We start from the raw sequence: 19,484 nt of genomic DNA on the forward strand, positions 1-19,484 counted from the left end.
ACATGGGATAGAGAAGTTCGCAGCCTTTTGACTTAAGAGACCTACCCCATTTCTCCTCTCCTGACCCTTATCCTTCAGGGCCTCCACCCTGCGATTTGGTTCCCCGCTTGGTGGTATCTCTTTTCCATTTAGCCTACAAACTTTGCTCTCTTAATCTTTTTGTTTTATTTTCATTACATTGTTTACAGATTCATTCAGGTATACCTGACATGCAATAACCTGCACATATTTTGCGTGTACGATTTGATGTACTTTGACATACATATACACGGTGGAGCCACACCACAACCAAGATGACGAACACGCTCATCTGCAATTTTTTGCATTCAGTAGAAACTGTACTTCCAGTACACATACAACCATTGTGTTTTTTCATTTTTCAGTACAGTAACTTTCAGTATTCCCTAAATTACATGAAATATTCATTACTTTATTATAAAATAGGCTTTATATTAGATGATTTTTGCCCAACTGCAGGGTAATGTAAGTATTTTGAACACATTTAAGATAGGCTAGGCTAAGCTATGATGTTCAGTAGGTTAGGTGTGTTAAGTATATTTTTGACTAGCAACATTTTCAACTTAAGATGGGTTTTTTGGGAAATAACCCCATCATAAATTGAGGACCATCTGCAGTTGTATAGAGTATTTCTGGACTCTCTGTTCCATTGATCTATTTGTTTCTCTTGACATCAATACCACATTATCTTTGAAATCAGGTAGTGTAAGTCCTCCAAGTTTGTTCTTTTTCAAAGTTGTTTTGACTATTCTAGGTCCATTGCATTTTCACATGATTTTAAGAATCAGTTTATCAATTTCTACCAAAAAGCCTCCTGGGATTTTTATCAGTTTGAATCTATAGATCATTTTGGGGGAGGATTGAAAACGATACTGAATCTCATGATCCATTAACATCTCTCTCCATTTATTTAGGATTTCTTTAATTTCCTTCAGCTATATTTTGCAGTGTTTAGTGTGCAGGTTTCATGTCTTTTGCAAGTTTATTCCCAAGGTTTCACAATGTTTGATGCTATTGTAAATGGTATTGGTTTTTCATTTCAATTTCCAATTGTTCACTGCTACCACACAGAAATACAATTGATTTATATATATTGCTCTTACACCTTACAAACTTGCTAAATTCACATTTTTTAGACTCCTTAGGACTTTCTACATAGATTATCGTGTTTTTAAATAAAGAGTTTCACTTCTACCTTTCCAATATTGATGCCTTTTACCTCTTTCCTTTCCTTATTGCACTGGGTAGAACTTACAGTAAAATGTTGAATAGAATTAAGGACAGTGGACATACTTGCCTTGTTCCTGATTGTGATTAAGTATAGTATTAAGTGTAGGATTTTCATAGGTGCCCTTTAATGGACTGAGGAAGTTTCCTTCTATTCCTTGTTTGTACAGTGTTTTTAGCAGGAGTGGATGTTGGATTTTGTCAAATGCTGTCTGCATCTATTAAGATAATCATGGCTAGGGGCAGTGGCTCACACCTGTAATCCTAGCACTTTGGGAGGCCAAGGCGGGTGGATCACCTGAGGTCAGCAGTTTGAGACCAGACTGGCCAACATGGTGAAACCTCATCTCTACTAAAAATACAAAAATTAGCTGGGCATGGTGGTGGGTGCCTATAATCCCAGCTGCTCGGGAGGCTGAGGCAGGAGAATTGATTGAACCCAGGAGGCAGAGGTTGCAGTGAGCCCTGAGATAGCACCAATGCACTCCAGCCTGGGCAGAGAGTGAGACTGTCTCAAAAACAAAAACAAAAACAAAAACATATATATATACACATACATATATATGTATATATACATAAAATCATATGGGTTTTCATTATTCTGTTAATATGAATTTTGATTGATTGATTTTCAGATGTTAAAGAAATCTTGTATTCTCGAAAATTCTGCTTGTTCACGATGTGCTATTCTTTTAATACAGTTTTGGATTCTAATTACCAAAAAAAAAAATTTAGAGAACTTTTGCTTATACATGCATGAGGGAAATTGGTCTGTTGTCTTCTTTTCTTCCAGTGTGTTAGTCTGGGTGTTCTATCAGAGTAATGCTGGCCTCACAGAATGAGTTGGAAAACATTCCATACTGTTCAATTTTCTGTAAGAGTATATGTAAACTTGGTGTATTAGTCCATTTTCACACTGCTGATAGACATACCCAAGACTGGGCAATATACAAAAGAAAGAGGTTTATTGGACTTACAGTTCCACATGGCTGGGGAAGCCTCACAATCATGGCAGAAGGTGAAAGGCATATCTCATGTGGCGGCAGACAAGAGAAGAGGGCTTGTGCAGGGAAACTCCCATTTTTATATAACCATCAAATCTTGTGAGACTTATTCACTATCATGAGAACAGCACAGTAAAGACCCGCCCCCATGATTCAATCATCTCCCACCAGGTCCCTCCCACAACATGTGGGAATTATGGGCACTACAAGATGAGATTTGGGTGGGGACACAGAGCCAAACCATATCACTTGGTATTATTCATTCCTCAAACGCATGGTAGAATTCTCCCAGAATTCCAGATGGTGGTGGGGCCACCAGTTGGTGGAGCAGTCAGAACACACAGATTTATAGGTTAAGTTTGCCATCTTATATGGGCATAGTTTGTGGCACCCCAAAACAATTACAATAGTAACATCAAAAATCACTGATTACATATCGCTGTAATAGATATAATGAAAAAGTTAGAAATATTGCAAAGTGTTATCAAAATTTGACACAAAGTGAGCACATGCTGTTGGAAAAAATGGTACTAACAGACTTGTTCAATGCAGGGTTGCCACAAACCTTCGATTTGTAAAAACATGCAGTATCTGTGATGCACAATAAAGCAACGTGCAATGAAATGGGATGTCTCTCTATTCTTGAGCTTTGTGCTGGGATGCAGTTAAATCACTTAGCAACTGTTTGATCCTCCAGGCTTGCTTTTAAGTTTTGTTTGGTAGGATCATAATGGCTTTTAGTCTAGGCCCACTACTGAGGCAATACCCTTCTGAATACTGTAGGAAGGCTGAGAAGTGCCCAATGCCCAGCGAACTGCAAGGTTTTTCCCACTGGCTGGTGAGAATGTGAACTGTTCCTGGCCCTGTGTGAACTCTAGGGATTGTTTCGCCCTCTCCTTTCTGATGGTTCTTTCCCTGTCCTTGGTATCCTCATAAGCATGGGCAGATTAGCACTCAGCTGAAGACTTGAAGAGGACTCTCCATAGATCTCCAAAATTCTGTGTGCAGCTCTTTCTCATCCAGCACTCTCCCCTCCAAGTCCTAGCTGCCTTGCTACCAAGGGAGACCACTGGTGTCTATTTGGGTTACCCTTTGTGATGGTTAATCTTAGGTGTCAACTTGACTGGATAAAGGGATACCCAGATAGCAGATAAAGCATTATTTCTGGGTATGTCTGTGAGAGTGTTCCAGGAAGAGACTGGCATTAGAGTCAGTGGGCTAAGGCCAGGCACAGTGGCTCACACCTGTAATCCCTGCACTTTCGGAGGCTAAAGTGGGTGGATCACTTGAGGTCAGGAGTTCGAGACCAGCCTGTCTAACATGGTGAAACCCCATCTCTACTAAAAATACAAAAAATTAGCCAGGCGTGGTGGCAGATGCCTGTAATCTCAGCTACTCTGGAGGCTGAGGCAGGAGAATCGCTTGAACCCAGGAGGCGGAGGTTGCAATGAGCCAAGATGGCACCACTGCACTCCAGCCTGAGTAATAAAGCAAGACTTCATCTCAAAAAAAAAAAACAAAAAACAGTGGACTAAGTAAGGAAGATCTGCCCTTAACCAATGTTGGCAAGCACCACCCAATTGGCTGAGGGCCCAGATAGAACGAAATGGCAGAGGAAGACAATTCTCTCTCTCGGAGCTGGAACACCCATTTTCTCCTACCCTTGGACATCAGAACTCCAGGTTCTCCAGCCTCCAGACTCTGGGACTCACACCAGTGGCCTCCCAGTTTCTCAGGCCTTCAATCTCAAACTGAGGGTTACACCACCAGCTCCCTAGTTCTCAGGTCTTTCCATTTACACTGAGCCGTGCTACTGGCTTCCCTGGTTCACTAGCATGCAGATGCATATCATGGGACTTCTCAGCCTTCATAATTGTTCAAGTCAGTTTTCATAATAAATCCCCTCTCATTTATCTGCCTACCTACCTATCCATCCTATTGGTTCTGTTTCTCTGGAGAAACCTAATACACCCATCCCTGCTTTGCAACCTGGAAACTGGCTCCAGGCAGTTAACTGGACAATCAAAGGGCTCTCCTTGTTTGTGTCACTCCTCCTGGGGATCACTGTTGTCCAATGTCCAATATCTGTTTTATATATTCTGTCAGGGTTTTACATTTTAAGACAGGGAGGCAGATTCCATCCCTATTTTTCTTTTAAATTTAAATACCACAAATAATCCATAAGAAAAAAGCCTGTACTTACAAACCCTTAAAACCTAGAATAGAAAAGACTCACTTATCCTAGCAGTGAAAATTGTCCTATTTTCTCCATAGCAATGCTGAACAGGATCAATTTATTTTGACAATTGTTATGACTACCAAGAAAGGAACTTCCTTAAAAGAAGATTTCTGGCCAGGCGAGGGCCCAGCACTTTGGGAGGCCGAGGGAAGTGGATCACGAGGTCAGGAGTTCGAGACCAGCCTGGCCAACATGGTGAAACCCCATCTCTACTAAAAATACAAAAATTAGCCAGGCATGGTGGTGGGTGCCTGTAACCCCAGCTACTCAGGAGGCTGAGGCAGGAGAATGGTTTTAAGCCAGGAGGTAGAGGTTGCAGTGAGCCGAGATCACACCATTGCACTCCAGCCTGGGCAACAGGGCAAGACTCTGTCAAAAAAAAAAAAAAAAAAAAAAAGATTTCTTAAACTTGGATTTACAGTAAACAAATTTTACTCATTTACCGCCACAAGTGGTAATTACATCACATGTCTCCCTCGCCTTCTGTAATTCTCTCAGTGTGACAGTTCTGTCATGCTGCAGGGGAATGCTGTAGCCTTCGTCTTTCCCATTTGCACAGATGCTGCGTCTAGCTTTGACAACAACACAATATGATGTCTGGGAGGCTAAAATGCCTATAAGGAGCCTTGCCAAACAGAAGGCTTTATACTGCAAAGTGTTGTAACAACAAGCAAACACTGCTTTCCGAGAAGCGCTTTCCTGCACAGAAAAGAGATCTAAATTATTTCTCAAAGTGAGAGAAGCCCCATCATCTGGCATTTGATGATCCTCCATGACCAACATGGGAAGGTACTCTTCAAGCAGATCCTCCCTTTGACAGAAATGGCAGCACCTATGTGAGGTAATATTGGCAGGTGGTTTGGAAAAGGTCAGAAAGAGTTTATTTTATTCCATGATCAATTTCAAATATCCTGGCTGGTGGGCCAGAGGTGGTGGCTCACACCTGTAATCCCAGCACTTTGGGAGGCCAAGGTGGGTGGATCACTCGAGGCCAGGAGTTCAAGACCAGTCTGGACAACATGGTGAAACCCTGTCTGACATGGTTAGACTTTGTGTCCCCACCCAAATCTCATCTTGAATTGTAATCTCCATAATCCCCATGTGTCAAGGGACAGACCAGGTGGAGGTAATGGAATCACGGGGGCAGTTTCCCCCATGCTGTTCTCCTGACAGTGAGTGAGCTCTCACAAGATCTGATGGTTATATAAGGGGCTCTTCTGCCTTTGCTTGGGACTTCTCCTTCCTGGCACCTTGTGAAGAAGGTATCTTGCTTCCTCTTCACTTTCCGCCATTATTGTAAGTCTCCTGAGGCCTCCCCAGCCATACTAAACTGTGAGTCAATTAAACCTCTTTCCTTTATAAATTACCCCGTCTCAGGTATTCCTTCATAGTAGTGTGAGAACAGACTAATATATCATCTCTACTGGTGTGCACCTGTAATCCCAGCTACTTGGGACTCTGAGGCAGGAGAGTTGCTTGAACCTGGGAGGCAGAGGTTTCAGTGAGCCAAGATTGCACCACTGCACTCCACTCTAGCCTGGCTGAAAAAAAAAAAAAAAAACACCTGGCTGGACTTTCTTTATATGCACATCAACATAATCATCAGTATAAGCTGGGCCCTCATGTTATTCTGTAAAAGATGAATGGTAACAATAAACAGGGAAGGGTGTGTTGGGTGCAGGGGAAACGACCTGTTAGGCAGGTAAGGCCAGATTGAGACTCAACTAGGAAATGCTCAAAGGTTGTCTTCCACGTCTCTGTACCTTCACATGACCTTCAGATTCCTTCTTCATTCTCCCTCACCCAGTTCTTCAGGGGCTAACCCCACCCTCCACCCTAGACCCAAGCAACTCCTGGACAGTATCCTATGCTCTCTCCAGAGCTAATGTATGGTCTGTTGCCCATTTACAAAGAGATGGGTAGAAATTGAGTGTAAGCATTTAGAAACTTTTTTAGCAATCGACAGAGTAATTTTAAATCAGTTGAATGTGATAACTAATAATATTATAAACTAGGACTTGTATTTTGCAATTTTTCTCATAATTCATTTTTGTTATATTCTGCAAAAGTAACTGTCCTTAACACTCCAGCCTGGGCAACAGAGCGAGACGCTGTCTCAAAAAAAAAAAAAAAACTAGTGCCAATATCCAAGAGTCTGCGAGAGAAGACATGTATGAAGGTCAGCTGACCCCAGATCAAAAGGCAGCTGGAAACATGTGACCACAGTGAATTTCGCATTGAATCTTGGCTTCAGGAACAGCTACTTTGGCTGATTTAAAAGACCATAGTATAATATGATCTGATATATCCCTGTTGTTTCAAGCATCGAACTCTAAGATTGGATAAATAAAGCCCAATGTGTTGTCCAAATAGAGATATCTGTAAGTCTTCAGGTGAACATTAAAACCTGGATATACACAGTGTTTGAGGAAGAAAAAAAAATCAATAACCTAAAGGCCTGACAAGAGTAAACGGCTAAGCAAAGCCATCAATATCTGCTAGAGCGGCTGGCTTAGACGCCAGGTAGATCGTGAACTGACCAGTGTGACAACCATCCAGAAACTTAGAAATTCGTACAAAATAACACATCTCTATTTATTGCAGTAATGTTTATAATGGTTAAAAAGGAAGAGGAACTGGATATTCAATAACAGAGAAATGGTTGAACAATTTAGTATAATGCCCTCATTTCAAAGATTGTATTAGAGCTCTCCTAGTTGACCCAGAATGGTTTCACAGCATTTTGAAAAGAAAAAAAAAAAAATACAGGAGTTTGAGACCAGCTTGGCCAACATAGGGAGACCTCACCTCTACAAAAAATACAAAAATTAGTCGGGTGTGGTGGCAGGTGCTTGTGGTCCCAGCTACTCAGGTGGCTGAGGTGGGAGAATCACTTGAGCCCAGGAGGTCAGAACTGCAGTAAGCCATGATCGTGCCACTGCATTCCAGCCTGGGCAACAGAGTGACACCCTGTCTCAAAAAGAAAAGTGAAAAAACAAGATACAGACTGCGCACAGTGGCTCATGCTTGTAAATTCCAGAACTTTGGGAGGCTGAGGTGGGAGGACTGCTTGAGGCCAGGACTTCAAGGCCACCTCTGGCAACACAGCAAGATTCCGTCTCCACACACACACACACACAAAAGTTTTAATTAACCAGGTCTGGTGGTATGCACCTGTATTCCAAGCTACTTGTGAGGCCGAAGTGGGAGGATGAGCTTCCACCTAGAACTGAGGTGAACTCAGTTCAAGGTTACAGTGAGCTATGATCATGCCACTGCCCTCCAGCCTGGGCAGCAGAGCAAGATCCTGTCTCAAAAAAAAAAAAAAAAGAAAGGAATGGTCACCAAAGTTATGGTGGTTATTTTGAGGGCAGGTATTCCTGATGATTTTATTTTCTTCCTTGTATGTTTTTCTCATTCGAGTGTTTATTTGCAATAAGCAGATAGTATTTATATAAGAAAAAACCAACAAAACGAAATCATCTGCATATCCTAGACACCTTATTTCCCTCCTCTACCTCCCACTTTTCCCTCAAGTCAAGTCCCTTGCTCCCTGACCTCACACCATAATGTCAGTTCAGGCTCTCATTGCCTCTAATGGGCCCCCGGCTTCAGTCTCTGCCCTTTCTAGTCCTCCACATGGAAGCCAGAGTGACCTTTCTGTATTGCATATCTGTGCATGACACTCCCCTGCCTGAACCTCTTCTAAGCTACCCAAAGCCGGGGCAGCAGTTTCTAATCTTCAGCACTGCATTTTAAAGTCATACCTACTTCCCTCTGCTCTTTCCGGAAGATTCGTTCAATCATTCCCTTCTGCAACAACTCCAGCATCTCTCCTCCTATTTTCCCGTAGTATTTTGTGTAGACTTTATCATAGCACAGAAATCATTATTTTTAATGATTTGTTTTCTCTCTCTCCCTGCCTAAACTATGAGCTGTTTGAGAGTAGGATTGTATCTTTACTGAATGAATGAATCTGTAAAAAAGTAGGACTCCAGACGTAAGTATAAATGCATGCCAACCACGTAAAGTGTCTGTGTGAGCACTGAAAAAAGTTTAAAAGATAAACAACTTAAAGTTCTTTTTTTTTCTTTTCCAGCAAGTGGCTTGAGCTACTTTTAAACTGATTGCCAGTCATTCACTTAATGAGTAATTTATGTCCAAGTTACCAAAAGTTACCTACAGTTTAAATCGCTATCAAAATAAAAACGAAGTCCAAAAGGAAACCATTTTACCCTTTTCAAATAAAATAGAAGTTCAACATTCTTCTTAATATCACGCTAGTTGTAGAAACAGCATCTCTCCCCGATAAAACATGGCCCAGCTGTGTGATTACTTACTGGAATTGAGCAGGATCATGGCCTTGACACAGAGATACTCTTTGTGTTGGAGTTTTAACTCTCGAAACCTTGAAGTAGTTGCCAGGAGCATGTCAAAGATTTCCAGAATTCCTTCTACGCATTTCCCCTCATCCCTACAAAAGTTCGTTTGGAAATTTAAGGAACATAGCTTCAGGAAACCATCAAAAAAACAATAAGGAATGTTTTATTTTTAATCTCAAGTTTCATCTTGTAACATGTTCATCTGATAATATCATTTTAACTACAACAGGGTGTTAATGAGACCACACCCAGCAATATGAAATTACTAGAATTGTCTTCATAGAAAGAAGATAGGCCATTTCCTATAAATCCCTGAAGTAAATATATGAATAAATATTATTTAGGCAAAAATGTACACTGGAATATTTTCCTTCTACATTTTCACCAAATGTTTTCTTACAACAATACCACTCCTATTGATTGTTTTCAATCAAAACCATGTCAGTCAACCAGCCCCAGATATGACACGTATTTCAAAATGAGACACTTCATGTTCCCATTGGGAAGTATTAATGAGGAAGACCGTGTGTCACAGAAGCAAATATCCCAAGAATAAAACTCCATATCTAGGGCTTAACTCTCACTTCCTGGTGGTCACTTAGAAACTTGTGTAGCAACTAAGACATTTACCTGTAATTCGAAAAAGCTGAATATGAGAAAGAAATCACAATTAGAGAAGATGGATTAGAATCAGGAAAAGAAGGTATACATGGAGGTGGGGAAAAATTTTTGACTTGCCAAGGATTATCTTCAAGCAAGGGTTATCTTTAAACTTTAAGCCATCTAATCAAAATTCTTTGGAGCACTCCTTGTAGAAATAAATGTTTAAATATACTTTGGAAGTAAATTACTTGAACTTTATCTGGAAAATACCAGCTTCTATTCACTCCAGCCAGACACACATTATTCCAGCTCACTGCTCCCCCAAAACACTCTATTATTTATCAGTCACAGGGTTATTGGAAGTCCTTGACAAGCAGTTAGATGATTTTGTCACAAAACCACCGTTTGCTCCCGAAAGCCTGCAGCACACAGAAGGGGCAATGGGTTTATGCGAGTTCCATTTTTAGTCTCTAGCAGCCCCTGAAGGGCCCTTGAGGTCTTCAAAGAGCTGGCTGCTCCCCTCCTCCTTCCCCGAACTCAGGGCATTTCCAGTGATGGCAGTATTTCAGGGAAGAGCCTCTGACACCACTGGATACACCAATCCTGCAGAAGTCTTTCCCATTAGCTGCTGTACATGGCACCCACCAGGATCCTGCATTCCGAAGCATTCACTCTCCCTCACCCAGACTCGCTCACACAGAGCTACAAGCATGCAAATTGCTCACTTTGGCATATGAGCATTACTAAGTTACTAAATTTACTAAATTGTAAATTCTGTAAATACCTGCAATTTTCTGTAAGTACACAGGTTAAGTGACAAAACACTAGTGCCCCCTGGAAGTCACTCATAGGAAAAGGCCGTCTTAGAGAATCCAGAGCACTGGGCAAAGAGTTCCAAATCTACAGGAAGCCTCATCTTTCCACCTCCCCAGCTCTAGCCTCTACCAGGCAACCTGATGCAGGCATCCAGTAAGGATAACACAAGCCCTGCACAGAGGTAACACAAAAAACACCTGAATCACCCTGCCTGCGGGCAATTAATTACTGGAAATTGTAACTGTTGGACTTGGGGACATTTGATACTAAGGAAAGCTAGTTTGAAAATATCTCTATGGGGCAAAAAAAAAAAAAAAAAAAAAAAATCCACCAACTCCTGCATTGATAGTTTGATTATCTCTTTATTCTTCTGTGCTGATGTGGGATTATACACACATGCACAACACATACACACACACACACACCCCCCTCCCCAGGTGGTATGGTAAGGGGACCCACCTGAAATCAATCCTATTTTCCAGAAGTACCTGTGCCTTAGTTCCTAAATATTGAAATTGGTATCGTCTTCTCATTAAAATATATGCCATTTTCACTGCAAATTTATGTTTCAAAAATGGGGGGAGGGTTTGCATACTGAGGTATTTTAAACCCTGATAAAGGCTGTCACTCACAGTAATCAGACCATACATACCACATGGAAAAGGTTAATTTCTAAACAAAGTCTAAAGAACTAGGTCTGACTGCTTTCTTTTTAAGCAGGTGTGACAGTCAACCATTTCATTCAAGGGGTGGCAAAGTTAGAATGTTTTTATTCACTTCACAGTCTGCAGAAACCAAATACATTTCTACAAAATAAATGAGAAATGAAGGGGCAATAAAGTATAAGACATCGTAAATGACAGCCCAATAAAAAGGTCTTTCAGATGAGTTATACAGAACAAAGTTAGGAAAAACTCTAAAGTAAATTAATGACATCTATTTTATTTATTTTATAATTTTAGATTGAAACTGAATTATGAGTAAGAAATTAGGACAGGGTTAAAAGAGTTGAATTAAAGACAGGACTGCCTGGGTACAGTGGCTCATGTCTGTAATCCCCGTGCTTTGGGGAGGCCAAAGTGGGAGGATCACTTGAGGCCAAGAGTTCCAGACCAGCCTGGGTGACATAGAGAGACCTTGTCTCTACAAAATAATAATAAACCAGGCATGATAGCATACACTTATAGTCCCAGTTCCTCAAGAGGCTGAGGCAAAAGATCACTTGAGGCCGGGAGCCCGAGGTTGCAGTGAGCTGTGATGGCACCACTGCACTCCAGCCTGGGCCACAGAGCAAGATCCTGTCTCTAAAAAAACAAACAAACAAAAACAAAAACAGGGCATATGATTTGAATGTTAAAATATTGAAACAATGTATCAACCAAACTGACCTACTCAGGAAATTTATTTTTGCACACTATCTGTCCATAAACTACTAAATAAAATCAGTAATAACATGGAATATCTTTGTATTAGTCCATTTTCACATTGCTATAAAGCACTACCTGAGACTGGGTAATCTACGAAGAAGAAAGGTTTAACTGACTCACAGTTCTGCATGGCTGGGGAGGCCTCAGGAAACTTACAATCATGGCAGAGAGCAAAGGGAAACCAAGGCACATCTTACATGGAGGCAGGAAAGCGAGCGATTGAGCGAGACAGCCGGGAGCTGCCAAACACTTTTAAAGCATCAGCTCCCCTGAGAACTCACTCACTCTCATGAGAACAGCATGGGGGAAACCATCCCCATGATCCAATCACTCCCACCAGGTCCCTCCCTTGACATGTGGAGATTACAATTTCAGATGAGATTTGCTGGGGACACAGAGCCAAACCATATCAATTTTATTACTTGATAAGCACTTTTTTTTTTTTTTTTTTTGAGACAGGGTCTCACCCCGATGCCCAGACTGGAGTGCAGTGGCATGATCTCTGCTCTCTGCAGCCGCCGCCTCCTAGGTTCAAGTGATTCTCCTGCCTCAGCCTCCCATTTAGCTGGGATTACAGGCACACACCACTATGCCTGGTTAATTTTTGCATTTTTAGTAGAGAAGGGGTTTCACCATGTTGGCCAAGCTGGTCTTGAACTCTTGACCTCAAGTGATCCACTCGCCTCAGCCTCCCAAAGTGCTGGGACTACAGGCGTGAGCAACCGAGCCCAGCCAATAATCACTCTTTATAAAATAAGAATATTGCTTTTTATTTTTATTTTTTTCTAAGATGGAGTCTTGCTCTGTCGCCCCAGCTGGAGGGCAATGACATGATATCGGCTCACTGCAACCTCCATTTCCTGGGTTCGAGCAATTCTCCTGCCTCAGCTTCCCAAGCAGCTGGAATTACAGGCGCCTGCCACCACACCCAGCTAATTTTTGTATTTTTAGTAAAGAGGGGGTTTCATCATGTTGCTCAGGCTTGTCTCAAACTCCTGACCCCAGGTGATCCACCCATCTCAGTCTCCCAAAGTGCTGGGATTACAGGCACTTTATATATATCCCAAAGTGCTGAGATAGATATATATATATATATCTATATATATATAGCTGCTCGCAGCACACACCTGGGTACAGCCCATGGTTTCACCTCTGTGTGTATGGCAATGGCAGGGAGTGTTTAAGGCTTAGAACATAAAAAGTACTTAATAACTGAAGTGAAATTACTTATGTACAAAGGGTAAATTAAAATTGGGAATTGAAAATTCAGTGGCTATCCTGAAGGAATTTAGCATACAAATAACTAATGTGAATATAAACTCAAGACATTTATACATATACAATTCCATGGACCTCTCTGCAAATGTCCACAATGGGATCCAAGCCCAGATACAAACTTCCTCTGACTAATAATTTAACATTAGTCAGTTGCCTGTTGATACTAAGGACACAAAAATGTCTTTGCATATGTGATTTTTTTTGAGCAAGTAGACAATCAGTTTCTGTAGGAGATCTTCACATGAATTTATGATGAATTTAGTGGTTAGTAAAAGAAAAACTAAATGCTTAGAAATAAGCTGAAGTAACTAGATTTTCCTCTCATCCTCAGTAGACACAAGTTTTCTTGTTGCAGACACCTCAACAAGAATAAAGGGAAACAGAAATTATAGTTTCAGTATCTACAAATGGGCAACTGTTATTTGTATTCACTGTTTATTCAGCCATATTACCACTTGAAGAAACTCTGCTACAACAATCCAGCAGAAGACAGTTATTTTCAAATGGTGTGAAGATTATCTCTTCACTTTGCAAAAAAGAGTTGTAATAGAACTCCTTTATGGAGCATGACTCCTGACTTTTTGAATGAGCAACTCCTCTACAAATATACCTATTACATAAAAGTATATTCATCTGTATGAGAGAAGACTAAGTAACTGAACTATCTTATACTTCAAGTTCCAGACTTCAAAAAGTTAATGTGTTAAAAATACTAGAGACTGTAGGCTGGGCATGGTGGCTCACATCTGTAATCCCAACACTTTGGGAGGCTGAGGTTGGGGGATCACTTGAAGTCAGGACCTCGAGATCAGCTTGGCCAACATGGTAAAACCCCGTCTCTACTAAAAAAAAAAAAAAAAAAAATACAAAAATTGGCCAGGCTTAGTGGCACATGCCTGTAATCCCAGCTACTCAGGAGGCTGAGGCACAAGAATCACTTGAGCTTGGGAGGCAGAGATTGCAGTGAGCTGAGATCATGCCATCGTATTCCAGCCTGGGTGACAGAGCGAGACTCCATCTCAAAAACAAAAAACAAACAAACAAACAAAAACTACTAGAAATTGCAACAACAAATAAACACCAGTAGTCATTCCAAAAAAAAAAATGCTTGCTCAATGTGAATGCATTTACAATGCCCAAGAATTCCTCTTCTATACTCAATCAAATATACTAGATTTGTGTTGTAAAACATAATACTTTCACTTAAGTTATAAAGGCAGTGTGAGTCTATTAGAAATAATTTGTAAGAAAAATAACTTTTCTTCTATTAACTAAAAGATAGGCCTAATATTTTTCCAGGATTTGTATCTCCACTTATAGTAATGTATACACACAATTACAGGAATTAAAGAACGCATACAGAGAAACGGGAGAGTGGAGAGTTAATCGTACTAAAAACCAGGAATGAAATAGTCACCAAAAATAAACACTAAATTTGGCATCAATTTAGAAATCAAGACAAAATAATTTAATCCCAAAGTCTGCAAATTATTTGTCAAGGGATGGAATGTGTTCCTAGGACTAACTTCAAGGAAAATTATATGTGTGTATTTATACATATGTATATTTGGCCCCAGTTAAAACACCAAGCAGAATACAATGAATGAAAGAGAGCAATGGCTTGGCTAGGTGCTTGGCTTTTCAGCCTGCCTTGCGACATAGTACCCTGAGATGACAGTGGGGAGAGTGGGTTTCTGCAGTGTTATGAGTAGAACAGGGCTGTTCTCTACCAAAACATCTCTGTTCTGCAGAATGTGCTCTTTGTCAACATTGCCACCCATGACAACAGGTAGAATAAAGTAGAGAGTTAGTTTGCCATTTGGCAACCCCCCAAGTCCAGCTCCACCACCTATTATCCTACCTGTAAGCAGGTTTCTCAATCTCCCATTTCCAATATCTGAATGATAGAGATAATAATGGATCCTACTCCCTCAAAGGGTGCAGGAAGATTGTGAAGATTAAATGTGTTGACATAAGTTAAATGCATAAGGTGCTGCCAAGCACATACAAGCCAATAGGTTAGCTATTTTGTTACTGAAGGGTCTTGTGCCCTGCACTTCTCTGGTCTTCCAGAGCCTCCCTCCATGGTTTACCACCTGGGCTTGCTCCTGTTCAAGTCACATCAGTCCTCCAGCTCTTCCCAGAGGATCTGTTCTCTATCAAAACACCATTATGCAGAACAGTGCTCTTTTAATCACATTGTCAACCATGACAAAAGGCAGAATGGGGACTGATACCTTGGGGCATCACTCTTCATCTGTGTAACACAGGGTCTTCTGATGATCTAAAGTGGTAACAGGATTATAATGCAAGAGTTGGGGTAGACACTAGGCATCCTCCCACGCTATGCAGAATCAGATGTGGCTGAACATTCAACACTAGCACTTTTTCCATAAAAGAGATGTGGAAATCAATTTCCAAGATTTCGAACTGCTCAAATTTACACGAAGAGGGTGTTCTACTTTCCTGCTAAAAAGCTTGAGTGTTTTTATACAGTCCAGCTTTCCCTCCATAAACAGTTCACCTAAGTCAATTAAAAATTGTTTCCTTTTCTGTGTCATCTTTAAAAGAAAATCAAACACAACCAAGATACAGTATCACGTCCCATTTTCTGTTAAGTTTCATGTAGTTTTAGTAACCCTTCCTTCCACCACTATTGCCAAAAATGCTATAAAGTACATGCGTTAGAATGCGTTAAAGCAGATCGGGCACAGTGGCTGACGCCTGTAATCCCAGCGCTTTGGGAAGCAGAGGTGGGCAGATCGCCTGAGGTCAGGAGTTCAAGACCAGCCTGGCCAACATGGTGAAACCACTTCTCTACTAAAAATAGAAAAATTAGCCTGGCGTGGTGGTGGGCACCTGTGATCCCAATTACTTGAGTGGCTGAGGCAGGAGGATCACTTGAATCTGGTAGGTGGAGGTTGCAGTGAGCCAAGATTGCACCTCTGCACTCCAGCCTGAGCAACAGAGAGAGACTCCATCTCCGAAAAAAAAAAAGAATTAAAGCATGTGAAAATAAACTTGGCAGATTTCTAAGAATTTTATCACCTGTCCAGAAAGCTCCAGATATAATTGGTCACTATAGGTACAAAAAACAGCAGGACAACTTAAGATTATAACCTGAAAATGGAATTTTTAATGCAGAAAAATCTGTGTCGACTTATATACATAGTGGCCACGTACCTACGGGATACAGTCCCCTATTAAAGCACTGGCCTGTAAATGCTGCTGCACCACAGATTAAAAATGAGTCACAGGACCCTGAATCCTTGGACCCAACTCTCTCCTTCTCTGGTTCTTGACCCAGTGAAGGAGCTGATGATGCTATCATCCTCTGCCCTGCAAGTGTGAGATTTTAATTGCAGCACCCAGGACTTTGTTCCCACTCACTAAGCACCTTACTCAAACAAGTCAGAGAAGAAACACAATGCATTTTTTCTCACCTGTCCAGAACAAGATCTGGAGCAAAGATAAGCTTGCCGGGGTGGTCAATTGAGCGCCACATCAGCCCCACCATTAACACCTCCATCCAACAGCTCTCCAAGAGCCGCACTTGGTCGAACAGGCTGAGCTCCACAAAGCCTGGGGAAAGGAAGAGGCGGTGAGACACCCCCACCCCTCCTCCTCAGCTCCCTGTGTGTGTAGAGACAAAATGGCAAGTGTTAAAACACTAAGAAAACACAAACCATTAGAGAATCCATATTTTATAGATGTGATTAACTGCTCATTAAAGGAAGAAAACTTTGAAGTTAAGCTGCGCAACTTAGTTTCCAGTCTTGGACGCCTTCTAGAGACAAATATACTTCATTTAGAGTCTGTCAAGCACTATGACCTCGGCTCAGAACTGATCTTCGTTAGCTGTGTCCTGATAATTCCTCTGCACTACTGAGAAGGTTGATGCTTGGCTGCCAGTCAGAAGAGCTGCCTGTCTGACCCAATCCTTGACTGGGATCAGAAGGGGTGGGGGAATGGGGTAGGTGGAAGTTGGGGTTGGAGGCTTGCAGAGAGCAGTGCCAGCTCTCACAGAAAACCAAGGCCTCAACTGCAAGGATTTCTCTGATTGATAAAATTTCCTATCCAGTGTTAAGATCCTTCTTCTGGGTAGAAGCACTGTTTCTGGGTGATTCTATCCTAAACAGCAAATATAGCCAAGCACACCTGTAATCCCAGCACTTTGGGAGGCCAAGGTGGGCAGATTGCCTGCACCCAGGAGTTTGAGACCAGCCTGGCCAACATGGAGAAACCCCATCTCTACAGAAAATTATCTGGTCATGGTGGCAGGTGCCTGTAGTCCCAGATACTCTGGAGGCTGAAGTGGGATGATCGCTTGAGCCCAGGAGGTCGAGGCTGTAGTGAGCTGAGATCACGCCACTGCACTCCAGCCTGGGCAACAGAGTGAGACCCTGTCTCAAAAATAAATAAATAAATAAATAAATAAATAGCAAATATAATAACGAAGCAGGTCCTGACAACCTAATAACCCATGTTGGTCACAGTACTGTTTGCAAACAGGTAATCTCTGGGGAGGGAAGCACTTCAAAAGCAAAGCAGAGAACACCGGGGCTTCCTTCACAAGCCATGATAAAAGGAGAGGGCCATGGAATATAAATATGGTAAAAAAAAGACACAGCCTTGGAGTGAAATGGACTCTGGTTTGAACCCCAGCTCAGCCTCTTTCTAGCTGGTCACTTAATCTCCCATTAAGTCTTTGTTTTTCTTATAGGAAAATGGGGGTAACAATGCCTATCTCTGAGGATGTCTTCCAGGCAGGATCTCTTATCATTCTTGTTCTACAGATGAGGAAACTATGGCAGAGAGAACACATGTGGTTCAAGTCTTTGAAAAATTATAATGCAAATCTGCCTCAAGGAGAATGTTACGGTGTTATGAATGTAAAGATGGATAAATACTTTCTAAATCCACATGCTTTGCTCAGTTTAGGTTCCTAATGTGTATATACCTTCCCAGTCTCACCCGTAGTGATTGACAATAAGCCTACCCAAGAGAGATTACGGTTCTTAATCTTGTAGATATTCAACAAGATCAAGGCTAGATGATATTTTAATGTTTTTTTTTTTTTTTTTTGGTTTGGACAATGACTATGCCAGCTAAGAGAGGGGAAAAAAATCACGCCTTCAGACTATGCCTACGTTTCCTGAAAACTTTTCAAAACACCAGGCTTGAATAAGGAATAATGCAGTTTAAAAGTTCAGATTTCTTATGGCACAAAGAAGGGGCACAGCTTTCAGCAATAATTAATTTCACCACTGCTCTCCATGTGTGGTCCTGCAAAATCATGTTTGGAATACATCTAAAGCAAAAACTAGAGGAAAGTGCATCAGTATTGCCTCCTCTGGGAAAAAGCAGAGAAAATAAAGTAATTCTGGCAAAGGTGAAGATGCTAGACAAAACAAAATACAACTAGAAACCAAAAATCCTCAGGAAGCTCGGAAGAAATGGGCCCAGGCCAACAAAAGTCCCCAAATGATACTGTCACCGTAGGCCTCAGTTCCCCGGGCTCTTTACACAAAACTTGTCTTCCCCCAGCTTCTCACCCCTCCTCATCTTTACAGCTTGCCCAGTGCAGTCGCTGCCCCCCAGGCCATGGGAACGCCCGCAGTGGCTCAGAACTTGTAAGAGACTTCATTGCTTCAAGGACTGTAAAGAACGGCATGGAGAAGCTTTCACAGGGGGATCGTGGGATGTTGCCATTCTAGGTTAGAATCCTAGATTCACTCCTCCACAGAAACACCAAGTCAAATGATAATTAGCCGGTAATTTCAGCATCATACAGCACTTCAGTTATATATTACAAATGGGCTTGAGAGAAGTGATCACTTTGGAGGATGGAAAATGCAGGTTCCAAGTGACAACTCATGAGTAACTAAGCTCATTTTTAACTTGATGGCATTCCAGGTTTATGGGCCCATCGATGATTCGTGTAACTTCAACCACTGATTTACTCTGTTTGTCCATACATATTCATTTATGTACATAATATTGATTCTCTATTGGAACAATAATTTACAAAATTCTATTTAGCATCTGACAAACCTTTCACTTGCAAACTAGTCATACTGTACTCTACCCCACCCTACCCAACCATGCCTCTCCTCTCAAGGTGAGGAATCCACAGCCAAGAAATAGGTCAATGTGGAGTCTATCATTTTAACCATGTTCCAGGTTCCAGGCCTCTAGGATTCTTGCCCAAATGACCCCAAGCCCAATTCCAGAGCCTGGGTAGGTTCCCTGGGTCCATCCTCCCAGACCACTTCTAGGCATGAGAGGTGGCCAACAGGTGAGTGTCTGTAGCAGATGTGGACACACAGGACAGGGTTTGTGCAAGGTGGTATGGGATGCATCTAGCCGTGGGAAAAGAAAGGAGTCAAGAATAGAAATGGCTGGGCCACGCACAACTCTTTCTGCACTACCATGTTGGGTACAGAACTCAGAGGAGTCTCAGAATTCTAAATCAGAACATGGCCTTGTT

General features: G+C 41.6%; 1 protein-coding gene across 1 annotated transcript in view; it reads right to left on the reverse strand.

Annotated features, from left to right (window-relative positions):
* The window catches only part of ESR2 (estrogen receptor 2), a 62,324-nt gene that overhangs the window by 7,303 nt on the left and 35,537 nt on the right, over positions 1-19,484 (reverse strand). Inside the window, exons 6-7 of the mRNA XM_054449832.1 lie at positions 16,438-16,576; positions 8,829-8,962 (exon numbers count right to left, since the gene is read on the reverse strand). Coding sequence (XP_054305807.1) covers positions 8,829-8,962; positions 16,438-16,576 — 273 coding nt within the window. The remainder of the gene's footprint in view (positions 1-8,828; positions 8,963-16,437; positions 16,577-19,484) is intronic.

Source organism: Pongo pygmaeus, chromosome 15, assembly GCF_028885625.2.
Source record: "Pongo pygmaeus isolate AG05252 chromosome 15, NHGRI_mPonPyg2-v2.0_pri, whole genome shotgun sequence".
In the NCBI taxonomy this organism is placed as follows: Eukaryota; Metazoa; Chordata; class Mammalia; order Primates; family Hominidae; genus Pongo; species Pongo pygmaeus.